Source organism: Ammospiza nelsoni, chromosome 6 (assembly GCF_027579445.1).
Source record: "Ammospiza nelsoni isolate bAmmNel1 chromosome 6, bAmmNel1.pri, whole genome shotgun sequence".
In the NCBI taxonomy this organism is placed as follows: domain Eukaryota; kingdom Metazoa; phylum Chordata; class Aves; order Passeriformes; family Passerellidae; genus Ammospiza; species Ammospiza nelsoni.
Window position 1 is genome coordinate 19,889,490 of NC_080638.1, and position 25,061 is coordinate 19,914,550.

Consider the following 25,061-nt stretch of genomic DNA (forward strand, 5'->3'; position numbering starts at 1 on the left):
CACCTGTCCTGCCTGAGTCTCCTCCCACCCTCCCATCCTCCTCCCCAGCATGGCAATACCAAAAGCAGAAAAGGCCTTGGCTCTGTGTGAGCCCTGCTCAGCAACAACAAAAACATCTCTGTATTGCCAACCCTGTGTTCAGCACAAGTCCAAACCACAGCCCCATACCAGCCACTGTGAAGAGAATTAGCTCTAGCCCAGCCAAAGCCAGCACACCTAGCGTTGGGAAAGCAAGCAGGCACAATCAGAAGTGTGACAGAAGACCCTCTGTCACCCAAGCCACAGCCTCCCCTCACACATCACAAACATCCCAGAAGAACAAAGCAGTGCCTGCGACACACAGTGGGAGCTGAGGTGGTGGAAGTACAGAGGAGCTGCTTAGGGAGCTCAGCCTCCTGCTTCAACCTGGAGCATCAGCACCAAGCTCTGTGTGTGCTTGGAAAGCTTTACGTTTGTTGAAATGACAATTTTAAACAAAAAAACCTTCTTGATCATACTTCTGAGTCCATCTGCAGGAAGGAAGTGAAATGCTTTTGTGCCGATCTGTAATGAGCCTCAGGTTTTATATCTCAAAAGGAATTTTGCTCTGAAAAACCTCCTTTAGTGAGGGTCTCACCCCAGGGTGATTTACTGAGAGATGTGTGCTGGGCTTTTGTTCTTCCCATGACTTTTCCCTAAATGCAGTCTGGAATTAGATACTGAAGTCTGACTTCTTGTATATGTTTCTTGTCTATATGAAGAAATATGAAAACTCTCAAAATTCTGATTAAAACCATTACACAGACCCTCATAACAGTGTATTTCCATCAAAATGTCTAACTAGCCCCATGGCTACAAACCTATATTTCACTGATAATAATCTGTGAGAATCCAGAACAGGAGCTACCTCTTTCCCTGCAAATGGCCCTAGAAGAAAAATCAATCCTTGCCCTGACAAAAAAAGGAGCAAACAAAACCAGAACTAAATAGCCTATTTTACTCTAGAATCAGTGTAATTCCAAATAGTTTCTAACTTCAGTATGGATCCTGGAAGAAAATAGCATGTCTACTTTAACCCCTCTCAGAGCAGACCCATGTACATCCACTTGAGCTCAATTAGCCAGCAGGATTTTCTTATTACTGAAACTTCTCAATTGAGACATCTCCAAGACGATGTTGCTTTCACCTGGCTCTGACTGCCCAGAATATGAACATAGATTTGCTTTCCCCTTCAGTGCATTTGCACCACGATTTACATTGTGGCTTTGCTTTCAGCCCCAATTTTTATTCAGTTTCTCCAGCCAGTGAGAAAGCATTTTTAATTGCTCAGTGGGGACAGCACAATAAAGATGTCTGAAAACCCAGGACAGGGAGCATGTGGCCAAGCCTTTGGCTCTGCCATGCTGGATGGTTTGATGTGTGGCCCACTGAAGTCTGCTGGAGTCTTTTCATTAACTTCAGTGTGACTTAAAATGACCTGGGAACCTGTGGTGCCCTACACCACTCAGGTGTCCAGGATTAATTCATTTTGTTAAATTCTGCTAAGAAAAGCTGTTTGAGGTGCCCAAGCATTAGGCACTCAAAGAACTTTCAATTCTTGCTGCAGACTTCAACCATGTGCACCTCTAGCACATAAGGCCATAGAGGAAAATAAAAGGTAAGAAGTTACCTTTGGCTGCAGTGACTCCTGCCACTGAGGGGCAGCTGCAAGGCTTTTCTTCAGGCTGCTGTTTGGAAGCAGCACAATATTCACATGGGAGTAAGTCTTTTTTAAACCCTCATTGCTTTCTCCTTCACACTCCCTTCCAAAAACATATAGGGAATGTGGAGCCAAGTCACGCAGAAAATGTTAGGGTTTGCACCCCTAATCCAATTTCTCCTTCTCCACAGAGACACATTTCCAGACTGTCAGTCATCCTTTGTGGTGAGCTCCACCTTCCCTTGTGCTGTAGGGCACAGGTAGCAGGGGTGAAGCCACGGGAGCCCAAGCACCACACAGGTTTCCCCATAATTACTCTCAGGATACACCTGCTCCTGTGTTTAACACTGAGTCTTGGAACAGCCAAGCCAGAAAATTCATGCAGGAAAGCCTTTCTTTATCCGTCCCAAATACGATGCAAGTGTTTTAATAAAATGGGTTCATTATTCCCTGCTCTTTAGAAGATGAACAACTAAAGATCAAAGAAAGGCATAGAACAGCTGACAAAAAGCTAAAAGCCCACAGACTTTAGGGAGCTCAAGATGCCTGGCAGTTAACAAAGCAAGTGGAAAAGGCTGTGGTCAAGCCTTTCTGTGGGCACCATGATTTTGAAATAACACACTGCCCATCCCACAGGGTGGATTTAGAGCTAGGAGGAATAAATACTGAAAACTGTCTCTTTGGAAATCAGATCTCCTTCTTTTAAAAGCAAGTCTACTTGGAGAACTCCAGGAAATTAAGTAAGTTTAAATAAAACGGTGCCAGGAGTAGGACAGCTGTGCTCAGCACCCACTTTTTAGATACTGACCTTTCAGGAGCTGCTGCTTTCCACATTTTCTAGTGGCTCACCACAGCTGTACCTACAAGCTTTGAATTTCTTCAGAGATTACCTAAATGTCACTTTCCTTGCCAACATCTCTCCAGAGACTCATTCCAAGTGCATGAAGCTCATTGGGAATATTTCCTGAAGTACTTTGGGTCCATCCTATTCCACTCTCTCTCTGCATTCTCCAGGCTGGTCCACAGCAGCAGCAGAGGCTCCCTTTGCCCATCTCTGTGTAACATCATTGCTCGTGTCTTTCAAAGACAGAAAAAGGCTTCAGCTCATGGTGTGTGCTCAGGGACAGGCCTTGACAAGAACATACAGCCTAGTTAATGTGAGCCTTGGGCAACCAGTGCAATGCCTCAGTTTCCCTTTCAGAACCTCTGGGATGGCACATCCCACTCTTCAGAAACCATCAGAGACAAGCAACAAGGAGTAGCCTAACCTCACCCAACCCCTGGTGTCTTCTTGCATCCTTTTTAGCAGCCCCTATCATATATCCTCAAATCCTAATGGAATATTTTTAAATTAGATTTTGAAAAATCACTTTTTGACACTAAGCAGAGCCTACTGCTGATGGAAAGCTGCTGCCCTGAGCTTTTGCAGCAATTTAGAAATCAGCAGCATCACTGTACCCAGGAATCCAGAAGGTTTATAAGAACACAGCTAAAGCCCAATTATCCCCAGCTGTTTACTGAAAGCTGCCTTAAAGTGCCTCCTTCCTTCTTTTTTTCCTTTTTAACGAAGTCTTCCTTCCAGCAGTGTGTGTGATGTAGGGCTGAAGGCTGCCCTGATGAAAGGGGACGTGCTCCTCCTCCCAGCACTGAGCAGCCCCTGCCCACCAGCTGATGGGCTCTGCCCAGCTCCTCCCCAACACCATAACAGCTACAGCCAAGCCCTCCAGCCTCCCATTTCCACAGAGAGTGGGAATTCAGAACTCTTACAGTTGAGTTTATAAATGTATAGGCAACAATGCAATAGCTAACGCTTGGGCTGGAGGTATAACAAGAGGTTTTGCTGAAATTCCCCTGGAAAGTTTAAAAACAAAAATCAGATGTGTGCTGCTCTAGGCTGTAGGCCTTTCCTTGTAATGAGATGTGCAGCTGAAGCAATTACTAACTTTAGGTTTTTTAAAAAGCAATAGCAGTTTGACTAGGAGGTCTTCCTCCAGGAATGAGCTAGTAAATGAAAGCATTAAGTTAATAAGGGCTTGAGTGCTTCAGATCATTACAGAGATGGCCTACAGCTCCACACTTCACCAACTTCAGGTTTTTTTAATATTATTGTCAACACAGCTTAAAGAAAAACCCCTTTGGATCCACTCAGCATTAAATGCAGCCTAGAAAAATGGCTGCTTTCCTCCATTAAGCGATGTTTTTAAAAGCAAAATACTAATAATTAAATTCCACTGATGAAAAATTGCTTCTAATAAATAAAGAGAAACAGATGCCATTGGCTGTGGCAGCTTTCATGTCAGCGACCTGAGCTGCTACTGAACCAAATGGATGTGGTGCTGCAGGAGCTGGGAGCAGCACCATGGACAAACTCCCATTTCAGCTACAGCCAGAGACATCTTGGGAGATGGTTCCTGGTGTTTGAGCAACAGCCAGGGCAGCGGGTGATTCCTGCCAGCCTGGCATCCCCCAGTTAAACCCCTTTTAGCCTGCCTTCATCTCAAACCACCAATGGGCAAACTTGCTTTAGGACAGGTCCAGGACTGGGATCTGTGCTGTCCAGAACAAAGCTGGAGCCTCCACCCAGGACCAAGGTGGTCATGCACTGCCTGATTGAAGGCCCTTCATGGTGGCTGGGGCCAGACTCACCACAACACTGGTGTTTACCCCACCGCCTTGCCCCCAGCCAGGGCAGCATGCCCAGGAGGCCAAGAAACTCCTACTGCTTCCACATCTCAACCAGGGCACATCTCCACAAAAGAAAAAAATTCTCCAGAGGATACCTGGACAGCAGAGATCTTCCTTCTATTGGAGACTTCTTATAAATTATCATCCTTTTTCCCTCCCATCCCACCTCCTGCAGGCACATTCCTAACTCAAACCATCTGAAATGTATTCTAAACTCTCAATGGGATCAGCTAAACATAACCAGAGAGAACTTCAGGCCTTCACTCCCTTCTGTACATCTGGGGGGTTCACAGAATCAATTAAGTTGGAGTACCTGTGAGGAGCATGAAGTGCAGCCTGTGACTGAACACCCCATGTCAACAGGATCATGGCACTGAGTGCAACATCCAGCCTTTCCTTAAGCACCTCCAGGGACAGTGACTCCACCACCTTCCTGGGCAGCCCAATCCAGTGTCTGTCACCTTCTGTGAAGAAATTCCTCCCTTTGTCCAACCTGAATCTCCCCTGGCACAGCTTCAGACTGTGTCCTCTTGTCCTGTTGCTGGTTGCCTGGGAGAAGAGACCAACCCCTACCTGGCTACCACCTCCTTCCAGGCAGCTGTGGAGAGTGTTAAGATCACCCCTGAGGCTCCTTTTCTCCAGGCAAAACAACCTCAGCTCCCTCAGCCAAGTTCCAGAAGCAGGGAAATCATATTGCATATGAGGTTATTGCAATATCACAAACTTAAGCTGGTTATTTCTTTCTTCTTTATTTTAAAAACTACAATATTCAGGTAGCTCAAGAAAAAACAACCTTTGGATTTTGTTTGCTTATAAATCCATCACAACAGCTTGGGGGAAAACAGTAAGTAACATATTGGAAGAAGAGCCAAGAGGCCAAAAGAAGAGCATCTGCCTCTGGATGTGCTATTTGCAACCAAAGTCAGGTAGCAGGCTGTGATATTAGTGTGTGGTATTGATTTGTTCTTAATCCAGAGAAATGCCCCTGTAATGAACTCTGCTGTGCCCTTAATGATTTCATATTGAAGGATGTTAGGTGCCTTGCTCATAACAGAGTAACAGCAATTCCAAAAATAGCAATCCTCATAATAAAATGTTATTGAGAATCCTGAATTTCAATATAAAAGGGACTCTGCTGTACTCAAGGGCTTACAAGATACAAATGCATACTTTAAAAAGTTGTATTAAAGTCATGTTGGTACCTGAGTTACTGAGACACCATGAGATGCCACTCCAGGGAGCAGCTGAGCCCCAGGTCCCCAGGAAACTTTTAGGCAGATGTAATACAGGCTGGATTTAATCCCACCAGATGACTGGGGCTGGATGTGTAGAAAGAGCTGAGATGCTTTTGGGAGCTGCCTGTGAGGGCAGGCGAGTGTGGCTGCAGTGCTCCTCAGCAACCATCAGGGACAGCTCAGGAATGGGGTGCTGGGCCAGGTGCCACATGCCTGCTCCTGCCTCTGCTGCTCATCCCCAGCCTCTGGCAGATGCCCCTTCCAGAGGGTCACCACCAAGCTGCCCCTGCAGCTGGTGCAAGGAGGCCTGAGGGAGAGGGGGCTGCCGCCAGCTTCCCAGTGGGAAGAAGCATTCGCACCAAGATCTGGGCCACCACAAAGAACTCAAGAGCTGGGAGCACCAGGTCTAAGGCTGACCTCACTGGCAGATGATTCCCCAGCCTCAGCTCTGTCAGTGCTGCAAACAGGAGCCCCAGATTGAGCCCACCAGGCTTTCTGGCCTCTCTCAGCACAGAGCTCATCCTGCAGGCTGGCGCAGGGGGAAGGATGGTGGTTTCCCATCTGCCACCACATGGTTGGTGCCAGAGCCCCTCTCCTAGACTAGAGGAGCAGAAAGGAAGACCCAGCCCTGCAAAGAGATGCTGAGAAGTAGCTTCAAGCCTTTAAATAACCCTCAGGCACCAACCAACTTCATTAAGAGAAACCGGGGCATCTCCTGCCACCTCTAGTGGGACTGGAGACAGAATTAATTAGGAGGAAACAAGGGATGAACGTTTGCCTCCTACAAGCCCCAAAAAAAGCTCAGAGGTTGGTTTTTAGGTTATCCAGGATGTAGACTGGAAAAAAAAGCCATTAGATCAATTATGCCTTATTAAAACCATAATTGCTTTAATTACAGCCCATTGCTCCTGACCCCTGCCCAGAGGGTGATGTCAGCCAGGCTGCCCCTACCTGCAGGGTCTGTGTGTGGGGCAGGTGGGAGCACCTGAGGGGGCTGTGGCTTGCTGCCTCCTCCAAGACCTGTTCCTGGGGAAAAGTGGTATTAAAAACTGGACCAGAATGGTGAACTTGTTCCCCTGAAGTGGCTCAAAACAGGTGAAACAGGAACTGGCTCCGTCTCCCCAAACTCCCTCTCTGCTCCAGCTTAGTTCCTGCTGCCAGTTAACCCACAGGCTGGCAGCACCTGGTCCTTCCCAGGGAGATGAGCAGCATCCTTGGACCCTGTCTCTGAGAAAGACTCTGAATCCTAAAGCAGTGAAAAAAGAGCAGCAGTGCATGGAGAGCAGAAGCTATTTGCATCCACATTCCAGAAACCTCTGCCTGCAAGAACAGAATCGAGTTTACTCTGAGCTCCAGGCTATGTGAAACCAGAAAAAAATGAGTGATTCTAAACCAGAAAGGTTTTAGAAAAGGAGTGCCATCAGAGCTTAGCTGTTTTGTGGGGTCCTTAGGAGATGTATTTTTGTTGTTACTTACATTACAGGCAGAACTGAAGAGGTGCAGTTGCAGCTGGGACTCTGTGGAGCTTGGCACAGCTTGAACAGGCACTAAAAGGAAGTTTTCAATCTAAGATGACAAGGAAAAGGAAAAAACTGCTAGGAATTCATTTGTCCATCGTGCTGAGCAGGCCATGGTGGGGGGCTTAAAGGTGAGAAGCAGCTCAGCTCTCATGCAGGAGGTGAAGGATGAACATTTACTGCACTGCTGTCTGCTCTGCCATTCCCACCCAGCACCAGCACAATCTGAGCTGCTCATCTCACCAAAGGGGTCATGAGCTCTGCCAAAACCCTGGTACAAGAGGTGTCCTCAAGCATCCAGGCAGACAGGGGACGCAACGCCAGTATTCCAGTCAGAGCCGTAGCCACATCCCCACCAACGCACTGCTCTGCTTGTGAAATGCTGCCTCTCCTCGCCCACGTCTGTTTAAATTCAGTTCACTCCCTGAAGGCAGAGTTGGTTTTTTGGTGTAAAGGGGGCCAAGAGCCCACATTTGTTGTAACTATGATTTTAATAGCCTGATCCTGTCACATTACCGGTGGTAAGTGAACTGGAAAATATATGTGAAAAATGTATTTAATACATTTGCAACCTTCTTCACTGTTTCATGATGTAGGGCTCTGCTCCCTGTTTTGGGGTTCAGGATTTTTCAATCTGGAACTGTAGACAAACCTCAAATGTTTCTTTTGAGTAATCCTGCCAGGACTGCCAGCTAGAGCCTAAACAACTGAATCATTCATGAGCCCCTCCACAGAGCACGAGGCATTCAGCAGAGGAAAGAGCACATCAGCCTTTAACTGGCTACTATTAAAAACCTGGAAAAGGGCGGTGGGAGAGGGAGGAAGGAGGAAAAGGAAATAAATTATAATGTTGATCATGTTTGTGGAACAATGATGGAAGACAGATGGAAAACACAAAGACAAAATGTGAATTAGCCTGGGATATCTTAGACAGTTGGGAACATTTAAATGGGACAAGATTTAATTTAGGTGAATATAAAATAGGTCCTGATGGTGCTCAGTATATAACAGAGGAATAACATGCAAGAGAAGAACCACAAGAGCTGGGTGTGGAGGAACATGCCTGCAGATGTCATTTTGTAGTGAGATTAGCTGTTATTTCAGTCTGGAGGGAACTGAGCTGACATCTTCCAGGAGTGAAGACAGCAGCTGAAGTCCAAAACCTGAGCCTGGTGCCTCACATTTCAGGTCATCATTGCTTAATTTTGCATCCCAAAATGGGCAGCAAAGAATCAAAGCATGTAAAACAACATGGGAAAGCAACTAGCCAGTAAAGACTGCTTGGGAGGGTAAAAAGGTTGTTAAACAGGAAGGAACTCGGGAGGAGGGAAAGGGGAACGATGAGTCTGGAAGGATCAAGCACATTTTTCTGGTGTCAGACTTCTGGGATAAAGGGGCTCCAGCCTTTCTGAGCAAAGTAAGAAATACAAACCTCACCTGTAAGGGTTTTTCTGTGGGCAGTGGAAATCCTCCAGCATGGCAGGAGATCTAGAGGTGTACATACACACACATAAGGCCAGAGCCATAAATCATCACCCCGCACCCCTCTGCACTCCAGTGTCAATGCCTGCTTTGGTTGCCTCTGACCCCAGGGGTGCAAGGGGCTCAGTGTGACCCTCACGGTCCCCCCATGGCTGCCAGGGACACATGTGACAGCCATCAAAGTCACATCTGGGACTGCAGGGGGGCAGGGTTGGCTGCTGCTGTCCCAGTGCTGGGAGAGAGCAGCCGGTGGCAGGATCAGGCCCTGCCAGGGCACAGGGCTGTCCCTGCACTTTGGGTGGGTAAAACTGCTCTGCTCTTGTCAGCCACACAGTTCACTACACAGAAACATGAAGCCTGGAAATGCCTTACTCTCAGCAGCTCATTTTTGCAGAGAGGAGCTGTAATCAGAAGAGGGAAAGCTGCTGATCCTGATGGCCTCAGCCCATGCAGTTTCATTTCTGTTAATGCTGGCATGCAGGAGGAGCAGCCTCCTTGGCAGAGCATTAAGAGGACTTCAGAACCCCAGAGTGGTGCACTTGGAATGACTCACTGAATGCATTGGGGGGCATCAGCATCCTTGCTGCTCATGTGATTACAGCTCATTTGAGAGCATTACACTCCCTCCCTACAAGGAATTGGTCATCTTTGAAGGCACCACATGAATCTGCTCCTTTTTGCCTCCGTGGCCAGCTGGGAAAGGAGAGAGCATTCCCCTCTGCCATTTCCCAAGCAGGCTGTATTTGTCCTGTCTCACCAGGGAGGAGAGTATCAGTGCCTGAGCCTCTGAGCCACTGCTGCAGCCGTGCTCAGTCCCAGCCCATCAGGAAAACAAGACATTACAATCACCACTGAAGGGAGGCTTCATAAATGGCAAAAGAAAGGGGCACCAAGGCCTCCCTAGGGGGAAAATTCCCCCAGTTAAATGGCAGGAGAAGAAAGGGCATGTCTGTGAACTGGTTGAGGGTTGAAAGCAGCCTTGCAGGGGAGCATAAAATACTCATCTTGTTTGAAACAGCAGGAACAGAGTGAGTGCCCAAAGCTGGACCCTTGCAGAAACTGCTTACCACTACAGCTGTTTTCCTCTTTGCTCCTGAGCAAATTGTGCTGACCACCTGGCCAGCCCAGGAGCTGAGCTAACTGCTGCAAAGGACAATTAGCACACCTGAAATCTCCAGGTCCAAAGGGAAACAAGCCTGTGCTCCTGTCTCCAGAGAGGGGGAAGCACCCAGGAGACCTGAAGCTGTGGGGATGCTGCAGGATGGCAGCTGCACCTTGATCCCAAACACTGCAGAAGCCCTTTCAAAGAGAAAGAAAAATTGCTTTAAAGCAATAGCTTCATGCTTAGAAACTCAGCTCCAGACGTCCCAGACACTACCCAGGACAGTACTGCAGAAATTTCCCTCTGGGGATGGGAAAGGGTGGCTGTGGCCACACTGCACTCCTAAGGACACAGAGGGGACCAGGACAGCCCTTCCTTCTCGGTTTGTGCTCCACCTTCAACTCACTTCTCCTGGAAGCGGGGCTTGGGAAGAAGTCTCATAAATGTACACAGCCACATTCCTGTCTTACCCAATGCATCCCAGGAATGCTCAGCAGTCCCGCAGCGGGGCACCGGCTCCCTCCCGAGCCGGCCGGCCGTGTCCCCCATGCAAGGCAAACACGCTTGCGGGTGTTTTTGGCAGAAATCTCCGCTCAGAGCCGGGCGCAGGCCAGGCGGGGCTGTCGGCCTGTCCCGTGAGGGCAGCGCGGTGCCGCAGCCCGGGGCCGGGCCCGCCGCCGGGGCGGGAGGCGCCGCTCCCTGCGCTCCCTCGTGGGGCCGGGACACCACCGTGTGCCCAGCGCCACCGCGCGGCCGCGGCCCGCACTGCGGGGGCCGAACCGCCGGCACTCGGCGGGCACCGGGCGGTCCCGGCCCTCCGGGACACCGGGCACTGCCGGCACTCGGCGGGCACCGGGCGGTCCCGGCCCTCCGGGACACCGGGCACTGCCGGCACTCGGCGGGACACCGGGCGGTCCCGGCCCTGCGGGACACCGGGCACTGCCGGCACTCGGCGGGCACCGGGCAGCGCCGGCACTCGGCGGGACACCGGCCGGGCACCGGGCGGCCCCGGCCGTGCGGGACACCGGGCACTGCCAGCACTAATAAAATAAACTAATACTACTAATTAATAATAAATATTAATAAAGATAATAACCACCCCTGTCATTACCTGACAGGACAGAGGGCAAATGATGGGTGACACTGCAAGCCACTGGGTGACCCTGAGGCCTTGGGCTCCCCTAGACTGCACTGGCAGGTTTTGATCCATTACAACAGACTGCGCCTCCTATTATTAGGCCCCAGCTCATAATAATTAAGCCCTGCCTTCTCATTTGACCCCTTCATCAATTATCAGAGCCTCAAATGCCCTCAAGTAACCCCTACCAGGGGTCCAATGACCCCTGTGACCCTGAGCAACCCCTGAGGTTCTGCATGCTGAGCTCTCAGGGGAGAGCAGCCTGCAGCCCCCCACACCACATCACAACCAGGCTGGCAGGGGCAGGGATGTGAAGCAGGCTCCCCCCAGCTTCTTTCCCTGCCTGGCCCCTCCATTCATCTTCTCGAGGAGCTGGCTCCTCAGCAGCAGGATCTGAGCAAGCCAGGGAACTCACCTGGCTCATGGCAGCCCTTCAGTTGTGACACACACAATCAGTACAGAGTCTTAAGCTTTATTTTTCTATTGGCCAGCAACTTAAACTGGGTTAAAAAAACCAAAAGCAATGAATATTGTTACACAGAGAAAAAGTATAAAACAACTCAGTGGATACAAGCCAACTTACTGTTTATGTCTCATTCTTCCTGGCCTCTCCCAACCCTGTACAATGTGTTTGAAGGGAATGGGCAAAGGCAGCTATGAAGATATATTTAAGAAATCAGAAATATTGCTTCAAGCAACATGCTCAATATTTTCCTCTTAGTTAGTAGTCAATACTTGTTAAGGAACTTTACTATAAAACAAGAAATAATTTAGAGATTTCTCCTTTAGATCATTACAGAATAATTTAGATTTCTTTCCTCTCTTTCTTACTGTTGTGGAACCAAGGATACACCTCAGTTCCTCCACTCTCTTTCTGCATTAGTTGAGGATTATTTCACAGGACTGATAATGGAGGATTTCAGATTGACCTGCCCTGAATTTCAAGAGTCACCCTTTAGTGCCAGTCCACGATTTCTGCTCTGTGAACCAAAACCCCCACGATGCTGCAAGACCCTTTACTGGTCTGGATGATTCTGCTTATGTTGACTGTCTGCTGCCAGGGGCTCAGCCAGCACTGCTAAAAGGCCAGAAGAGGGAAGAAATTTACTTATGAAGGTATGAGCTTGTCTTCAGTGCTCAGAAACACCAAACTCCCCTTTCTGCTGCTTCATGAGTGTAACAGGCATACCAGGAAGGAGGGAACATGACAGGAGGAACACAGGATCCTGTGAATTCAGGCTATAATCCTGCTGGCACCAAGTCCATGGCAATGTCTGTGTTCTGTGTGTATCCAGGACCCCAGTGCAGAGACAATATTTAATTAAAACCTATTCCTTAGCAGCAAACAGCTAAGCCAGCACTACCAAATTACCAAATACACTGGGGCAACTGGTTGGAACTGACTCTCCTGACTTTCTTGGCAATAACCAGTAAAGTGAGCTTCCAGACAAAGCCAGAAACTCCTCAGCTAATTAACAAGCTATTTGGAAGCTGAAAAGCATTGGTGTATATCCATTTCCTGCCAAGGGAGGTAAACCTGGAGGTTTCAGTCAGAAAAATCAAACTAAGGGAACATCTCAACATGTAACAGATGAAAAAGGTACTTCCACTAACTGAGCAGGCCAAGGGGTAGCAAGATATGGCAGCCTCACAAAAAGACCAGTTCTTCACCAAACCTCATCAGGGGATAGGGAGGTGGAAATAAGAGTCCTCAATCATGCTGGAAACCAGTCAATAAGACAGACTAGACCCAAAAAAAGGCAGTCCGTCATCTTTGCTCCAGAACTGCTGGGAAGCAAAAGGCCTCTTGTGGCTCCTAATGGCACTGTGTTGGAGGAGGCTTCAAGGAAGAGAAGGAAGAATTGCTGAGAAATCCTAAGGCACCCACAACATCTTGGCAACGTGAGTGTCACAGCCAAATTTCAGCTGCCCCAACTGTGCTCCCAGTCGGCTGGGCACGTAGCTCCTGCCCCCAGTAAGCAGGCAGGCATCCTCTCTGGTGGAGAACAGCTGTGTTAGGACATTGGTGCACACTTGGGAGGAGGGAGGGAGAGAGAGAAATCTTCCATGTATGAGAAGCTCAGCTCTGGCTCCAGCTCAGTGCAGAACCATCATCTGTCCTCACAGTCAGTGCCTGTGGGCCACTTCTCAGGAGAGCAAACCATGATTCTTGTACAGCATCCTAATAGCTTCATGTTGGCTCGGGAGAAGCCTCAAGGGAAACAGCCTAGGATAAATCTTGCTTTGTAGTTATATCAAGGGACTGTTGTGCTAAAGCTTCTAGCAGAAGATCCACAGCTTTTTTGTTTCTTGACACTGAAGAGGAGCTGCTGAACTCGCAGCTGCCTTGTACACGGTAAGGAGGGTGACTTTCCCCAGAGGGGCAGCTAAGGCAGTGCATGGTTCTAAAGGCATTCAATTGCAGAGCCCAGTCCTCAAGTTACAGACACTTTGGTGGTGGTGGTGGTGGTGGTGAAGAGTGGTCAGGTTTGGCAGGTGCTAAGGGAAGTGGCAGAGGGGGAGCAACAGAGCTCTCACAGCTATTAATATGGTTCTGACTTTAAACTCTTGTACAAGCAGCAGGTGAAAATCATCCCAAAGATCTACAGTGTAAAGGGAAGAAAGAAATACATGAAAACCACAGAATGGATGCAGTAAAGTCAGCAACTTGCAAATTAACAGTTCAGACCCACACCAGTGTCAGCCAGCTCCTGCCTGGGGATAACACACTCCAGCTTGCAATAAGCAGCAGGAAAAAAACAATCTGTGCTAATCCTTGTAATTAACCACCAGTAGCTTCCTGGGGTGTAATTTGGCTGCTTGCCAGAACAAAATGGAAGATGAGGAACTCCCAGACACATCTGCATCATGGAAAAAGAATATCCTCTGCCATCCCCTCTTAAAATGCGAGTGCAAGACATTCACATTCTACACCTTCATTCGTCACCCTCTTGCAAATCAGACCCACAGGGCTGTTCTTCAACATGACACAGCTGAAGGAAAAGTTCTGGATAACTCGAGATAATCCTTAGGATCCCGGGTGGGAAGGTCCCTGCTGCAGGGCAGGCAGTTATGGGACACAGCCACGGGAGGGCTTCCTCGAGCTGCCGAGCCATGGCCTCCCACAGCCCCGGAGAACAACTCCTTCCTGGCCCTGCTGGATGAGGCACCTGCAGGGAATCCACCAGACTGGCACAAAGGCTTTTGCTTTGGACTGGTGAATCCTCGGGTCCCCGAAGTACCTGGTAACTTCTTGCCAGGCAGGGGAGAGCAATAAAACATCTTTATTTCCATCTCTCAGCTCAGGAGATCCTTCAACTTCTGCCCAGCACCCCAAAACTCCCCTCAGCCCTTTTTACCTGCACACAAGCAATGCTGATGCCCACTGCCCCAATAATTTTCAGATGCTCTTGAATGAAGTTTTCCAGCTTGGTAATGCAACCACTCTGCAGGGTGAAAGGGGGAACATGGAAAATCAGCTTCATTTTAACCACTTCTCCATTTTAATCCAATGTTTGCAACTCTCAAAAGCAGCACTTCAAAAAGTGGTATCTGTGAGCCATCTCTTCCCCCAATATCTCTGGAAAAGCTAAGCAGATGATGTGAACTGTGAACTGCATCATGCCTGGTATTGCTCAGGACCAGCTGGCTCAGGAACCTCTGAACAAACCCAAGGTGGCTGCTGGCAGTGCAGGGGAAATGTAGAAAAACTGACCACATCACACACAGTGTCATTCTTCTCTCAGGTATGTGGAGAAAGATTCACTCACTCACTGCCTAGCTCCTGCCTGGAGGGGATGTTTATTCCTGTGAGGCCAAAAGGCCAAGGAAATGCTGCTAAGTGCATCCAGAACCAACAACCCTAACATAACTCAAGCCTTTTAAGAGTAAATTCTTCCCACTGCTATTTATTACAGTTTAGTTATTGAGTTTTGGTATGAACCTGGAAAGCCAGGCTCTGTCTGACTCTGCCTTGCAACTGTCAATCAAGGACTAGAAGTATCTCCATTTGCACCTCATGGAGTAATTCCAACCACAGGAAGCTGTGCCAAATGTAGGACTTGCATCCAAATCACTTATCAGAACTAACAACCTTTCCTGCTTCCCCCCATAATTGATGTACAAAAATAATTATTTTCCTCTATTTCAACATATTAAATAGCAGTCTACAGAGCTGAACACATAGCTAAAGAAGTGAATTCTACATTCCAAGCAATGTTACTGACCTTGAAGCCTACTGACAGTTTGCAGTAATAACCCAACACCATCACTCCCTGCCCACCTCCTTCACACACTTTGTGGCAGGTGGCTCTGAAGCCCTTCTGCTCTCACCTCCTTGTAGATGTTGGAAGGATGGTCTCTTCTGCCACACAGGTCAGTGATGGTCTTACAGCAGCTGTCTGGGACCTTCCTCCCACTGGCCTCTGGAGATTTGATCCACAGGCTGTCGGCCCAGTCCGTGTAGTTGTTGCTCCCACAGCACTTGAACTGCACACACACAGAGCAAAGGCTGAGCCTGCAAGCACTGCAACCTTTTTCTCCTCCAGCCTCCCACATCAAGCCCTGGGCCTCACCCTCCTTTAGCTATTTCATGGGTTTGGGGTTTTTTTTATAATTATTAGTGACTTTTTTATAATTATTAGGAGTTCCCCAAAAGGCCCTTTAAATATCAAGTTCATCCATCCTTCAGCAGCTGTGACTTTTGTTTACTGCTGGGACGAACTGTAACCAGAGTGCACCTGCAGCTGCCTCAGCTCATAACTGCGTGTTAATGATGGCAACAGGATAAGTTTAATTACCAGTTACCATCACAAATGCACCTGCTATGGCACTATGCAAAGAGCAGTCCCTGTGCTTTGAAAATGCCTATGCACAAGGGTCTTTTCTGTGGGAAAACCTGTCAGAACTGTGGCAGCCCTAACCTGAACCACCCCTGAGCCAGGCACAGCAAGCAACAGTGGCAGAAGAGTTCTCCTTTCATTACATCTTGCTCTCTAGGGTACTGAAAAGCTTAATGAAAAATGTCAGCAATTTCTCCAAAGCTTTGAACTGGGAAAGTAGAAGCAGCTGTCAGAGTGACTTGGCAGCTCCAGTTCACTGGGAGCAGTTCAGATATCATTTCCCCAGTGCTACTGGTCATGCAATTCAGTGATCACACCATGCAATTCTGCCAGTTGTACGGCTCAGGCCTTGTACTTCACCCAATTTTGTCTTGAATCAGAACATACACTCAGCTTACAGAAGAAATATCTGCAGGTTGGACATCAAGAGATGCCTTTTGTGTGCTTGGTTTTAAGCCCTGAAGTTGCATTAATCCTCTTAGCCTCCAGAGCCACCCACCTCCTGCTGCAGCTTGTCCACTGCACTGGTCACACTCTCCTCTCCCTCCCTCCGGTACTTCTGGGTCATGGTGTTCTTCAGATTTTGTTTCAGCTCCAAGCTCAGCTGAATGGAGAGACAAATGGGATCAAATCACAAGGAAAACTCACTCCTCAGAATGACCCAAAGCCCTGCATACATTCTATTGCTTTTGCCCCAAGAGGAGGATGGAGAACCTAGTGGAAGCTACAGCTTCCTTCAAGATCATCCTCCAAGGCTGGACTGGACAGGCTTATTTCCAAATGAATACAGATCAGACCTCTGTTTTAATAACTGCAGAGAGGTGCTTTGGGATCAAACTGCAACCTGTGTTACACAATCCCACCTGGCTTCTCACCTTGAATGTGCAAGATTGCCAAGACATGCTTGCAGTGAAAGGGAATACAAAAGTGTGCCTGCTTAAACATAAATATGCCTGTGAGACCATGTGCAGTCTTCTCCCTCTAAAGCCTGTAAAAAAATACTAAAAACTCTATTTTTGTGAAAAATACAAATCACTCTGTCCAGGAACAGGAAGAAATCAGGAGTCCTTGGCATGATGGACTAAAGCCACATAGACCAAACAGCTCTTGTATCATCTTGAAAAAGGATGCCACAGGAGGGAATTAAGTGTGTGATTGCAAAAATCACTGCAAGGCCTTCCTGATAATAGAGAGACAAAGTCTGATTTTGCAAGAGCAGAATTTCTGAAAGTATAATCATAAACCACTGGCATGTTCAAGTGATTGGATTCAAACACTTATTCCCATGGAGACTCTTTTAATCTAGCTGAATTCTTCTCACCCTTTGGTGACAGCCAAGAAGTGCCAGAGAGCCACATCCTTTTTTTTTTTTTTTGTTATCCTGGTTGCATCTCTTTTTTTTTTTCTTTTTTTTTTTCATACTGGTCATGCAGCAACACTGCTTTAGTCCAACACCTCTGAAATTCCAAGTTTCCTATATAAACCAATATACACAATGCCAACATGCATTTTAGATGGGGTCAATGGAATAAACAGCTGAGCAACCTCTTTATATACCTTTTATTCTACATAGTAAGTAATAAATGAGAGGTCAAACATCTGGTTATAGTAAACTGTGCATAATACAGTCTGGAGTTTATTCTCCCTTTGAAACACTGCTTTCTCCAATCCCAGGTGTCAGATGGGGACAACACCTACCTCACAGAGATGATATGAGGCATCATTCATTAATATTTGAAAAATGCTTTGAGATCTTGGGCTGGGAAGCTCTATAGAAATGCAAAGGACTTAGCATAATAGAAAGAAAGGAAAAGGTTCAGCAACTGAAGGCAGAGGCAAATAAAGAGAAGAATCCATTGGCAGAATTATTACTTGGGAGAAAAGCAGTTACCTGTGGGCTCACGGGGAAGAACTGCAGCATGGAACAGAGATAAAGAACCAGTTTAGACACACACATGCAAGCCTTAGACACCAAAGCAAGGGCTGAAATAAAAACAGTGGCAAACAGAGCAAGCAGCCTGCAACCAAGAGAGAAGCAGAATTTATCAGCCAGAGGGCAAAGGGATGTGCAGCTGTTGATCAGAGATGCACTCAAGTGATCTAAAGCACTCAAGGGTACAGTTCTGAATATGCTGTCCCTTATTTCAACCTGGGGATCAGCTCCTCTCCATCCATTGTCACATATGAACCTCATGCCTTTGCACAGATGGATGGACAGGTCCTGGCTTCCTGCCATGCCTGCCAGGATTGATCTTTCCCTGTTAAATATGCACATCCATACCCCAGATTCCTCCTGGCAGGAGCCAGTACAGTTCTTTGGCTCCTTGCAAACCACCAGCGCCCATCCAAGGCAAAGCGTAGAAGGTCCAAGAGAAAATGGAATGGCAAGGAGTCCTGGCAGTGAAGTCAACAAGATGGGATGTTCAGCTGCTTTTCAGACAGCCATTTGATAACAATCCTAATTTGCCACTTCCAATCAATTTCCAGACATGAGAGCAACTTTTGCAGGCAGTTTGTGCCTTGGTGGTTTAACTCCCTTTGAAAGTGAAGTGATGAATTAAGCTCTGCTCTCAGCAACAGCAAGAAGTGCCAAGCCAGACCTGCAGCTGTTGGGAGCCTGTCCTGTGTCTCCTGCCCCTCAGCTGTGCTGCTCAAGTAAAGCTCTCAAAAAGTTCTTGACCTGAAAGGACGTCCCAGCTGGTCCATTTGTTACCTTTGCTGGATGCAGCAGGAACTGTTCCTGTGTCCTGAGCATGATAAAGTAGCACTAACGTGATTTCAGTTGTTATGCCTTGAAGGCTGTAAGGAGAGTTCCTAGATCTACACAGCCTCAAAAACTGTCTTCTACAAGGCTCTGCAGAAAAACAGGGCACAAAGTGCACACAGCAAGGAGCTGAGCAGCAGGGCTGAGCAGTCCCTTGGAGTAATGACCACCACTTTGCCAGAACCAGTAAGTAATCCAAGGTCTTTCATACATGAAGTGGAGTGAGTAGGTGAGCCCCAAACAGACCTATGTCCCAAGCTTCCAGGACAAATTTTAACTAGAGAAATGGGATGATAACAAGCTGTTCTCTCTCCCTTGTTTGAGTCTCCAAGGACTAATGTCCACTCACCTGCTGGTAGTAGATATAGGCCAGGATTCCTGCAATGATCTCCAGGAGAAAGATGCATAGCAACAATATGAAGTACTGTAAAATAATGGGAAAAAGACATTAGAATAGAACATAAGGAGATGCCAGGAGGCAGCTTTTCTTTACCTGGTAAGAAAATGCCTGACTCTGTCCTCACTGATGCTTTTCTGCAGCAGTGTTCAAAAGCAGGGGCTGGCATTAAGACTTCAATAGGATAGGAAAGGAACAATCCCACAGATTAATAAAAAACCACCAAACCACAGAATAACTGAAGACAAGCAGCAGCAAGTGTGAGTTTAACTCACAGAGCCAGAGGGATATAGAGAATGGAAAAGTCTAGGCAACCAAGATAAGATCACTGTACAAAAGAAACCTAGATAGATAATCTAATGACTACACTCACTATCATAGAAAGTATCTGATTCTGACATCAATACAAAAAAATTTTTAACTTTTACTTGTTTTGACATTGTTTAGGGCATTTCACCAAGTTACTAAGGAACAACATATGTTATAAAGATAACTCAATAAAGCCAGAGGGTCCATTTCACCAAATATACAGCACAGCAGCTAAGCATAAAGCATCATTTGTGCTCCCTGTGACTTATGCAGGGCTCAGCCACAGGCTGAGGGGCACTGTAGAAGTGGATGGACTTCAGCACTGATTCACACTCAGCACTGAGACTGTATGTGCTCCTGAACTGGGCTCTAGATGGAAAAGCTCTGCGTCTCAAAAAGCAAAGTGAGAAGAACTCTTAGAATACTAATAGGAGAACATGACTATTTCCTAAAAGGGCTTAGTGGCAATGAAGTGAAAAGGGTAAAAGCCCTGCTTACCACAAGGAGAATCAAATGGGCAGTACAGAACACTGTTTGGGAACCCTGTTCGAGTCACAAACAAGTCAGAAAGCCAAACCCATGAGGAATATGGGCAGTAAATTAAAAGAACTAGGCAGGCCTGAAGAACAAGGGTGGTGTGTCCATTTCCTACTTGGGGTCCAAGACAGCTTTTCAAGGAGAGCCCCTCTCCTGACAAACAGCCCCTGCCTTGCTCATGGTCAGCAATGAACAGTTTCTTTATAGATCCAGGCTGTTCTGTGACTGCTATTAATCCTCCTCTAGATAAAGCTGAAGAGACCCCAGTTCCAGCCATAACAAGGACCTCAAGCTAGGTTCCTGTAAGAACTGGCTTCCCCAGGAGAGAACAAACAAAATATCTCCTGTTTTCTGTTTTACCCTCAGCCTTAAGAAAGGTCTGTTAGCAAGAGACAAAGCAAATGGCTCTCTACAAATGTAACATCAAACCTCCACAAAAAAGAACAGCGAAGATCTGAACACAGCAAGGATGCCTTCTGCTGCACAAGGGTTACACCCCCACTGTGCACTCTTCTTGCTAGGTATTTCCCAGCCCCTGCTGCAGGAGTAAAATGACACAAACACTCAGGCTTCCTCCTCCACCCCTGCTGAGCTTCAGCAGCTGCAAAGGAAGGACAGCTGGGTTTTATCTGCAGTCCAGGCTTTAATCTGAGCACACAATCTCGGCCTTTCACTCCCCTGCCCCAGGCTCTCCCCCGAAGCCATCCCAGCCATCCCACAGCCTGTACAAGGTACCCATTCATCCCAGGGCAGTGAGTCACACACTGCAGTGCAGGATAGCTAAAGGCTGCTCCCAGCACTCCCAGGAGGTGGAAAAGGGGCAAGAAAGGGTTGGCAGGCCTTGACACAACGGCTGGCTCTCTTTTGCTGGGACCTTGTTATGCCTTAACTGACCTGACATAATTCCTCTGCCAAGGAGGGGCAGGATGCTGAGAACAAGCAATGGACTGGAAAGCTTATTTATTTTTCCTTGCTCTGTGTAATGTCAGATGCATTCAGGTAGAGCTACAGTTATGTCACCACAAGCTCTCTGCTCACTGTGCTGGCTTACAGTGGATAGAAACAAACACATATCCAGCAGACCTTAACAAATGTGAGTCACAAGTAAAACCTTGTGAGGGAGCTTAGTGCATCCACCACCCATGAACCCAACCTGTCTCTGCTGATACACTCCACCATTATCTTACTCTCACCCTTCCCTCAGGGCCACTTCTAAGCATCATGCTGATATAGGGGAGCAGCAGCTCTCACTCTGGACACACACAGAGCACAGGGCAGCTCTCCCTGCTCTTCAGCTGTAGCTGCAAGGCCTTCTTAGAGGTCTGCTATGGGAGGAGTAGGCCAGCTCTGGCATGAACTGTAGGGACATGCCCTACTTGTTTCCCAAGTCAGAAATGTGTGATCACCAGAACCACTCTAGCAAACACATGCCTGGACCTGGGTGGGCTCTAAGCAAAATTTACCCTGGCTTTGGTTCCAAGACTGAGTCAGGGCTATTGGGTGTCTCCTCAAGATCTAAAGAGCCCAAATTCCATCCAGTTTTGCATGAGGTACCAAGTGTTGTGTTTTCTCTGAATAATACAAAAAATGGCTCAACCTACCTGCAAACCAAGTAATTATCTGGAGACATCATTCTACTATCTGAAAAAGAGACAGATTGCAATAACAATCCTAAATCAGCAACCTCACTTCAGTGGGAAGGTTCCAGGCTGAAATGCAGCAGGAACAGAAATCCTAATCCATGTGAGTTGCCTTCTCCCTGTCCAAGGTAGCTGACGAGAAAAGGCAGTGTGAGGGGCCAGGCCTGAAGAGAGTCACCTTCTCTCTTTACAAGCAAGGTCTCCTATCTGACAGGTCTTTCCCTGGGACTCCTGCTGCATTTTGACTGAAGTATGATCTAACAGTGGTCTGTGTCTTTGTAAAGAGCTGGACTGCAGCATCACAGCCAGCCAGGCTGCAGATCCACTGCCTTGCCTGCTCATGGAGCCAGAGAAACTCCTCCTCTGCTGCCCAAGCTTCAGCACAGCACGTGGTTCAGAAAGGCCAGTAAGAAATTACAAAAAAGTAGCACAGCTGTCAGTGATGAGCAATGAAATACTATGAAAAGCCTTGAAGTGGGCTCATAAAGCTCAAGTTACATACAAGGCAGAAAAAAAAATTCACAGCTTCCCAACTTTTCAAGAGAAAAACAAACTAAAAACCAGATATGTATTTTACAAACAGCATCCAAAGCTGTCAGTAATCAATTCTTAAAAGCACCAAGGCAGCAGTGGGGAGAGCCCAGCTCTGCTGCTTATAGTGCTCCCTCCCACATTTACATGGGTCTCTTCTACAGAGGGAAAGTGGGACTGGCTGGCACAGCCCCTGGGGTGACTGTGAAGCTGTCAGGATTACTGTCTGAGCTCAGAGCTGGCAGAGGCCCCCAGGCAGGCTCACCCAGCCCTGGCAAGCACAGCCCTGCCTCAGATTACTCAGGGCAACCAAAGCAGAGCACGAGCAAGAAGAGACAATAGGTCTGTCACAACCAGCCACTCCGAAAGGACGCGTGGTGTAAGGAGACAGAGTGACCTTTTATTCCAAAGAGAAAATTATTCATTTTCTATGGCAGAATAACAAAGAAAACTCCACTGGATTTTCATATGTAGCTTCTGGCTGAGGAAAAAGGACAAAGGGAGATCTCTCTGGCATGGACAGTCAGTGAAGCAAGGCCAAAACCAACTGCTACAGACGAGGAACCCACTGAACAAGCATCAGCAATGCACTCACTCTGTCTCCTCTATATTTTATTCTCCCTCCCTGGCCCAACTCTGCCTCTCACAGGGATTATCAGGTCTGCATAGCAGTGAAGCATCAAGCTTGCTCACAACTCTTATTTCTGCTCCTCTATCCAAACTAAAGAGGAGAAATGGGGTCAGTCAGGTGAACGAGGATTTGCAAAGGGAGGAACTGGTGACTGAAGTATTTTTTTCTGTACCTGTGAATGCCAAGAGCCACTGATTGTTATTTCAGTCACTGCACTCACCACTGCAGCCCAGACACTAGAACAGACTGCTGCCACACTCCAGACTGAAGGGGAGATTTGAGAGGGAGCAAGCAAAATAGAAACCTCAGGGATGGTAAAAAACTTCAGTGTAGGTAGGTGAGCTCAGGAAGTAACACAGAAAGCTGTAAAAGAAGCAGCAGATTATCAAAATAGTATGGCTCTTCTTTGTGGAAGCAAGACTAAAGTAAATTTTTTTGCAACTGCAGAAAATATTGGAAATGTCCTGATCTTTGACAACCAAGTGAAAAAGTGTGTTAATCTGGCTTGAACCTAATGCCATTAAAAATTGAACCCAATGTCATTTTGTTACAGGTCTCTCATATTTTCCTCCCTCTTCCCATTTCCCAAAACAGAATACAGAATGAGCAAGGAAGAAGGAAGAGACAAAAGCCACAAGATTTTGCTTTGAATAGTTTCAAATAGATGTTCTCACACTAAGCACAGGTATTTCAACTATGCTTTTTACTCTTGAACCATGCAGCACACTCTGTGTGGATGAAATAAAATGCTCCTGTCCCTTGGGACATGGACAGCACTGCTGTCAAGAGATGGAGACCTTAGTGATATTTGCTCTAGGGCAAACAAATAAGGCTGGTGCACAACACAACCAAGATGCGTCCCCCAAATAAAACAATCAAGCAAAACTCACCACTCGTAGCAAATTGCGCCGCTCTTTGAAGGTGGCACAGCACCCAAGGATGCCAGTGACCATGACCACCACCCCAGCCACCACCAGGATATAAGCAGTTGCAGAGTATGTGCTGGAGGAGAGCAGGCTGATGTAGTCACTCTTCTCAGCCAGGGTCCAGGCGCCCACTGCCATCACAGCCCCGCCAGCCAGCTGGGGACAGAGAGAAGCAAGCAATGAAGGGTGTCTGAGGCATGACCTTCCTCACCTCCCAGAGCAGCTGGACAGGGACAGCAGGAGTGCCACAGCTCCCTCAGCCAGCCAAAGATGATCTACATTAAAGGATAGACCCACTGGAACTGGAGCAGGTCCTGAGCTTCCAGACACCCAGTTCAGCACCCCAGGCAGCCTGAGATGGAAGCCATCTAAACCATCTACCTGTGTACAGCAGCTCATGCTCACACCAGAGTCCTCTCAAATGTAGCCACACTGGGTTTTGGGCAAATAAAACATATCAAAGCTGTATGACCAGCCTGGCTGGCTAAACTTAACCCTTGTGACAAGTGAACACAGAGAACCCAACCACATCCTTAGTGGTTCCCTCTTTCCTTGTAAGCCTTCAGCTTCCAGAAGGTTTTAGGCAGCTTCTGGTAAACTCAGACAGTTTTTCTCAAAGGTCTGATCTGGATACTCCATTGCTCTGTCCCATGCACCAAAGTAAAACACAATCCTTTGGCATCAGTAACTTTCGTGGTGGGAAGTATGACTCTAAGAAGCTCTAAAGTGGATCAGCTGCAAGAAGGTGTGTGTCATCTGCCAGCACTCCCTCTGCCATTTTGAGAGGAGGAATGGCAAGACAGTGGAGCCTTCAGGCTCTGGAAAAAGTAAACCAGGTGAAAAATCAAGGCTTATTTTCAGTCTTCCTGTAATTTTCTGTATTTGGTAACATGACCTAGAAACAGCCACGTGCTACAGTGTCAAACCATAACTTCTGCAGCCTGAGCAGCCAAGCCCCAGGGGTGACATTTCACCCAACAGGACAAAGGCTGTGTCCCACTAGCACTTCTTCCCAAAAACTTCATTACACCCAAGATTTCTGCACCCCTGACACCAAAACTGCAGTGCCACCTCATTGCCTCTGACACAGACTGAGTTTCCTTACCCAGAAAAAGAAGTTGAAGATGAAGAGAAGGTACTTCAGACAGATGGTCCCACATGTTTCCTTCTTTTCTGTATACTCACGCATCTTTCTGGTTCACCAAGTTCCTAAAAAACAAACCAAAACCAGAAAAGCTTGAGTCAGTCATCACACCACTTCTCCCAGAGGGCCAGCATTACTACCCTCCTCCTGCAAGACCTAACACTTGCAATCTTGTGAAGTAAGCCAGTGAACAAGCCGTTCAGCTGCCTTCAGGGGCACAGGACAGTGCTTGCTCAGATAAAGAGCTCTCCTATCCATCTGGGTGACCTACACACAAGATCCTGCACAATCCCAGGCCTGCTCTCCAGAAAATCCCAGTCTAGCTCCTGACTGCAGCCTGTAGCTGCTGTTCTGAAGGTGGAACAGAAACCCTGGTCTCTGATATTTATGGAATAATCTGTCTCCAAATAATATTATATTCTCACTGGCATTAGTTACAACTGCCTTAAATAGATCCTTCTCTAAGTTTGGGCTATTTTTGATCTTTACAACTGTAACTGGGAA

General features: G+C 47.4%; 1 protein-coding gene across 2 annotated transcripts in view; it reads right to left on the reverse strand.

Moving 5' to 3' along the window:
* Positions 1-11,293: 11,293 nt before the first annotated feature.
* CD151 (CD151 molecule (Raph blood group)) overlaps positions 11,294-25,061 on the reverse strand; it is a 31,945-nt gene continuing 18,177 nt past the window's right edge. For both annotated transcript variants that reach the window (XM_059473797.1, XM_059473796.1), the window contains exons 3-9: positions 24,519-24,622; positions 23,378-23,569; positions 18,792-18,866; positions 16,178-16,282; positions 15,170-15,325; positions 14,197-14,283; positions 11,294-13,440 (exon numbers count right to left, since the gene is read on the reverse strand). In XM_059473797.1, the coding sequence (XP_059329780.1) occupies positions 13,381-13,440; positions 14,197-14,283; positions 15,170-15,325; positions 16,178-16,282; positions 18,792-18,866; positions 23,378-23,569; positions 24,519-24,602 (759 nt within the window). In that variant the 5' untranslated portion in view covers positions 24,603-24,622 and the 3' untranslated portion in view covers positions 11,294-13,380. The remainder of the gene's footprint in view (positions 13,441-14,196; positions 14,284-15,169; positions 15,326-16,177; positions 16,283-18,791; positions 18,867-23,377; positions 23,570-24,518; positions 24,623-25,061) is intronic.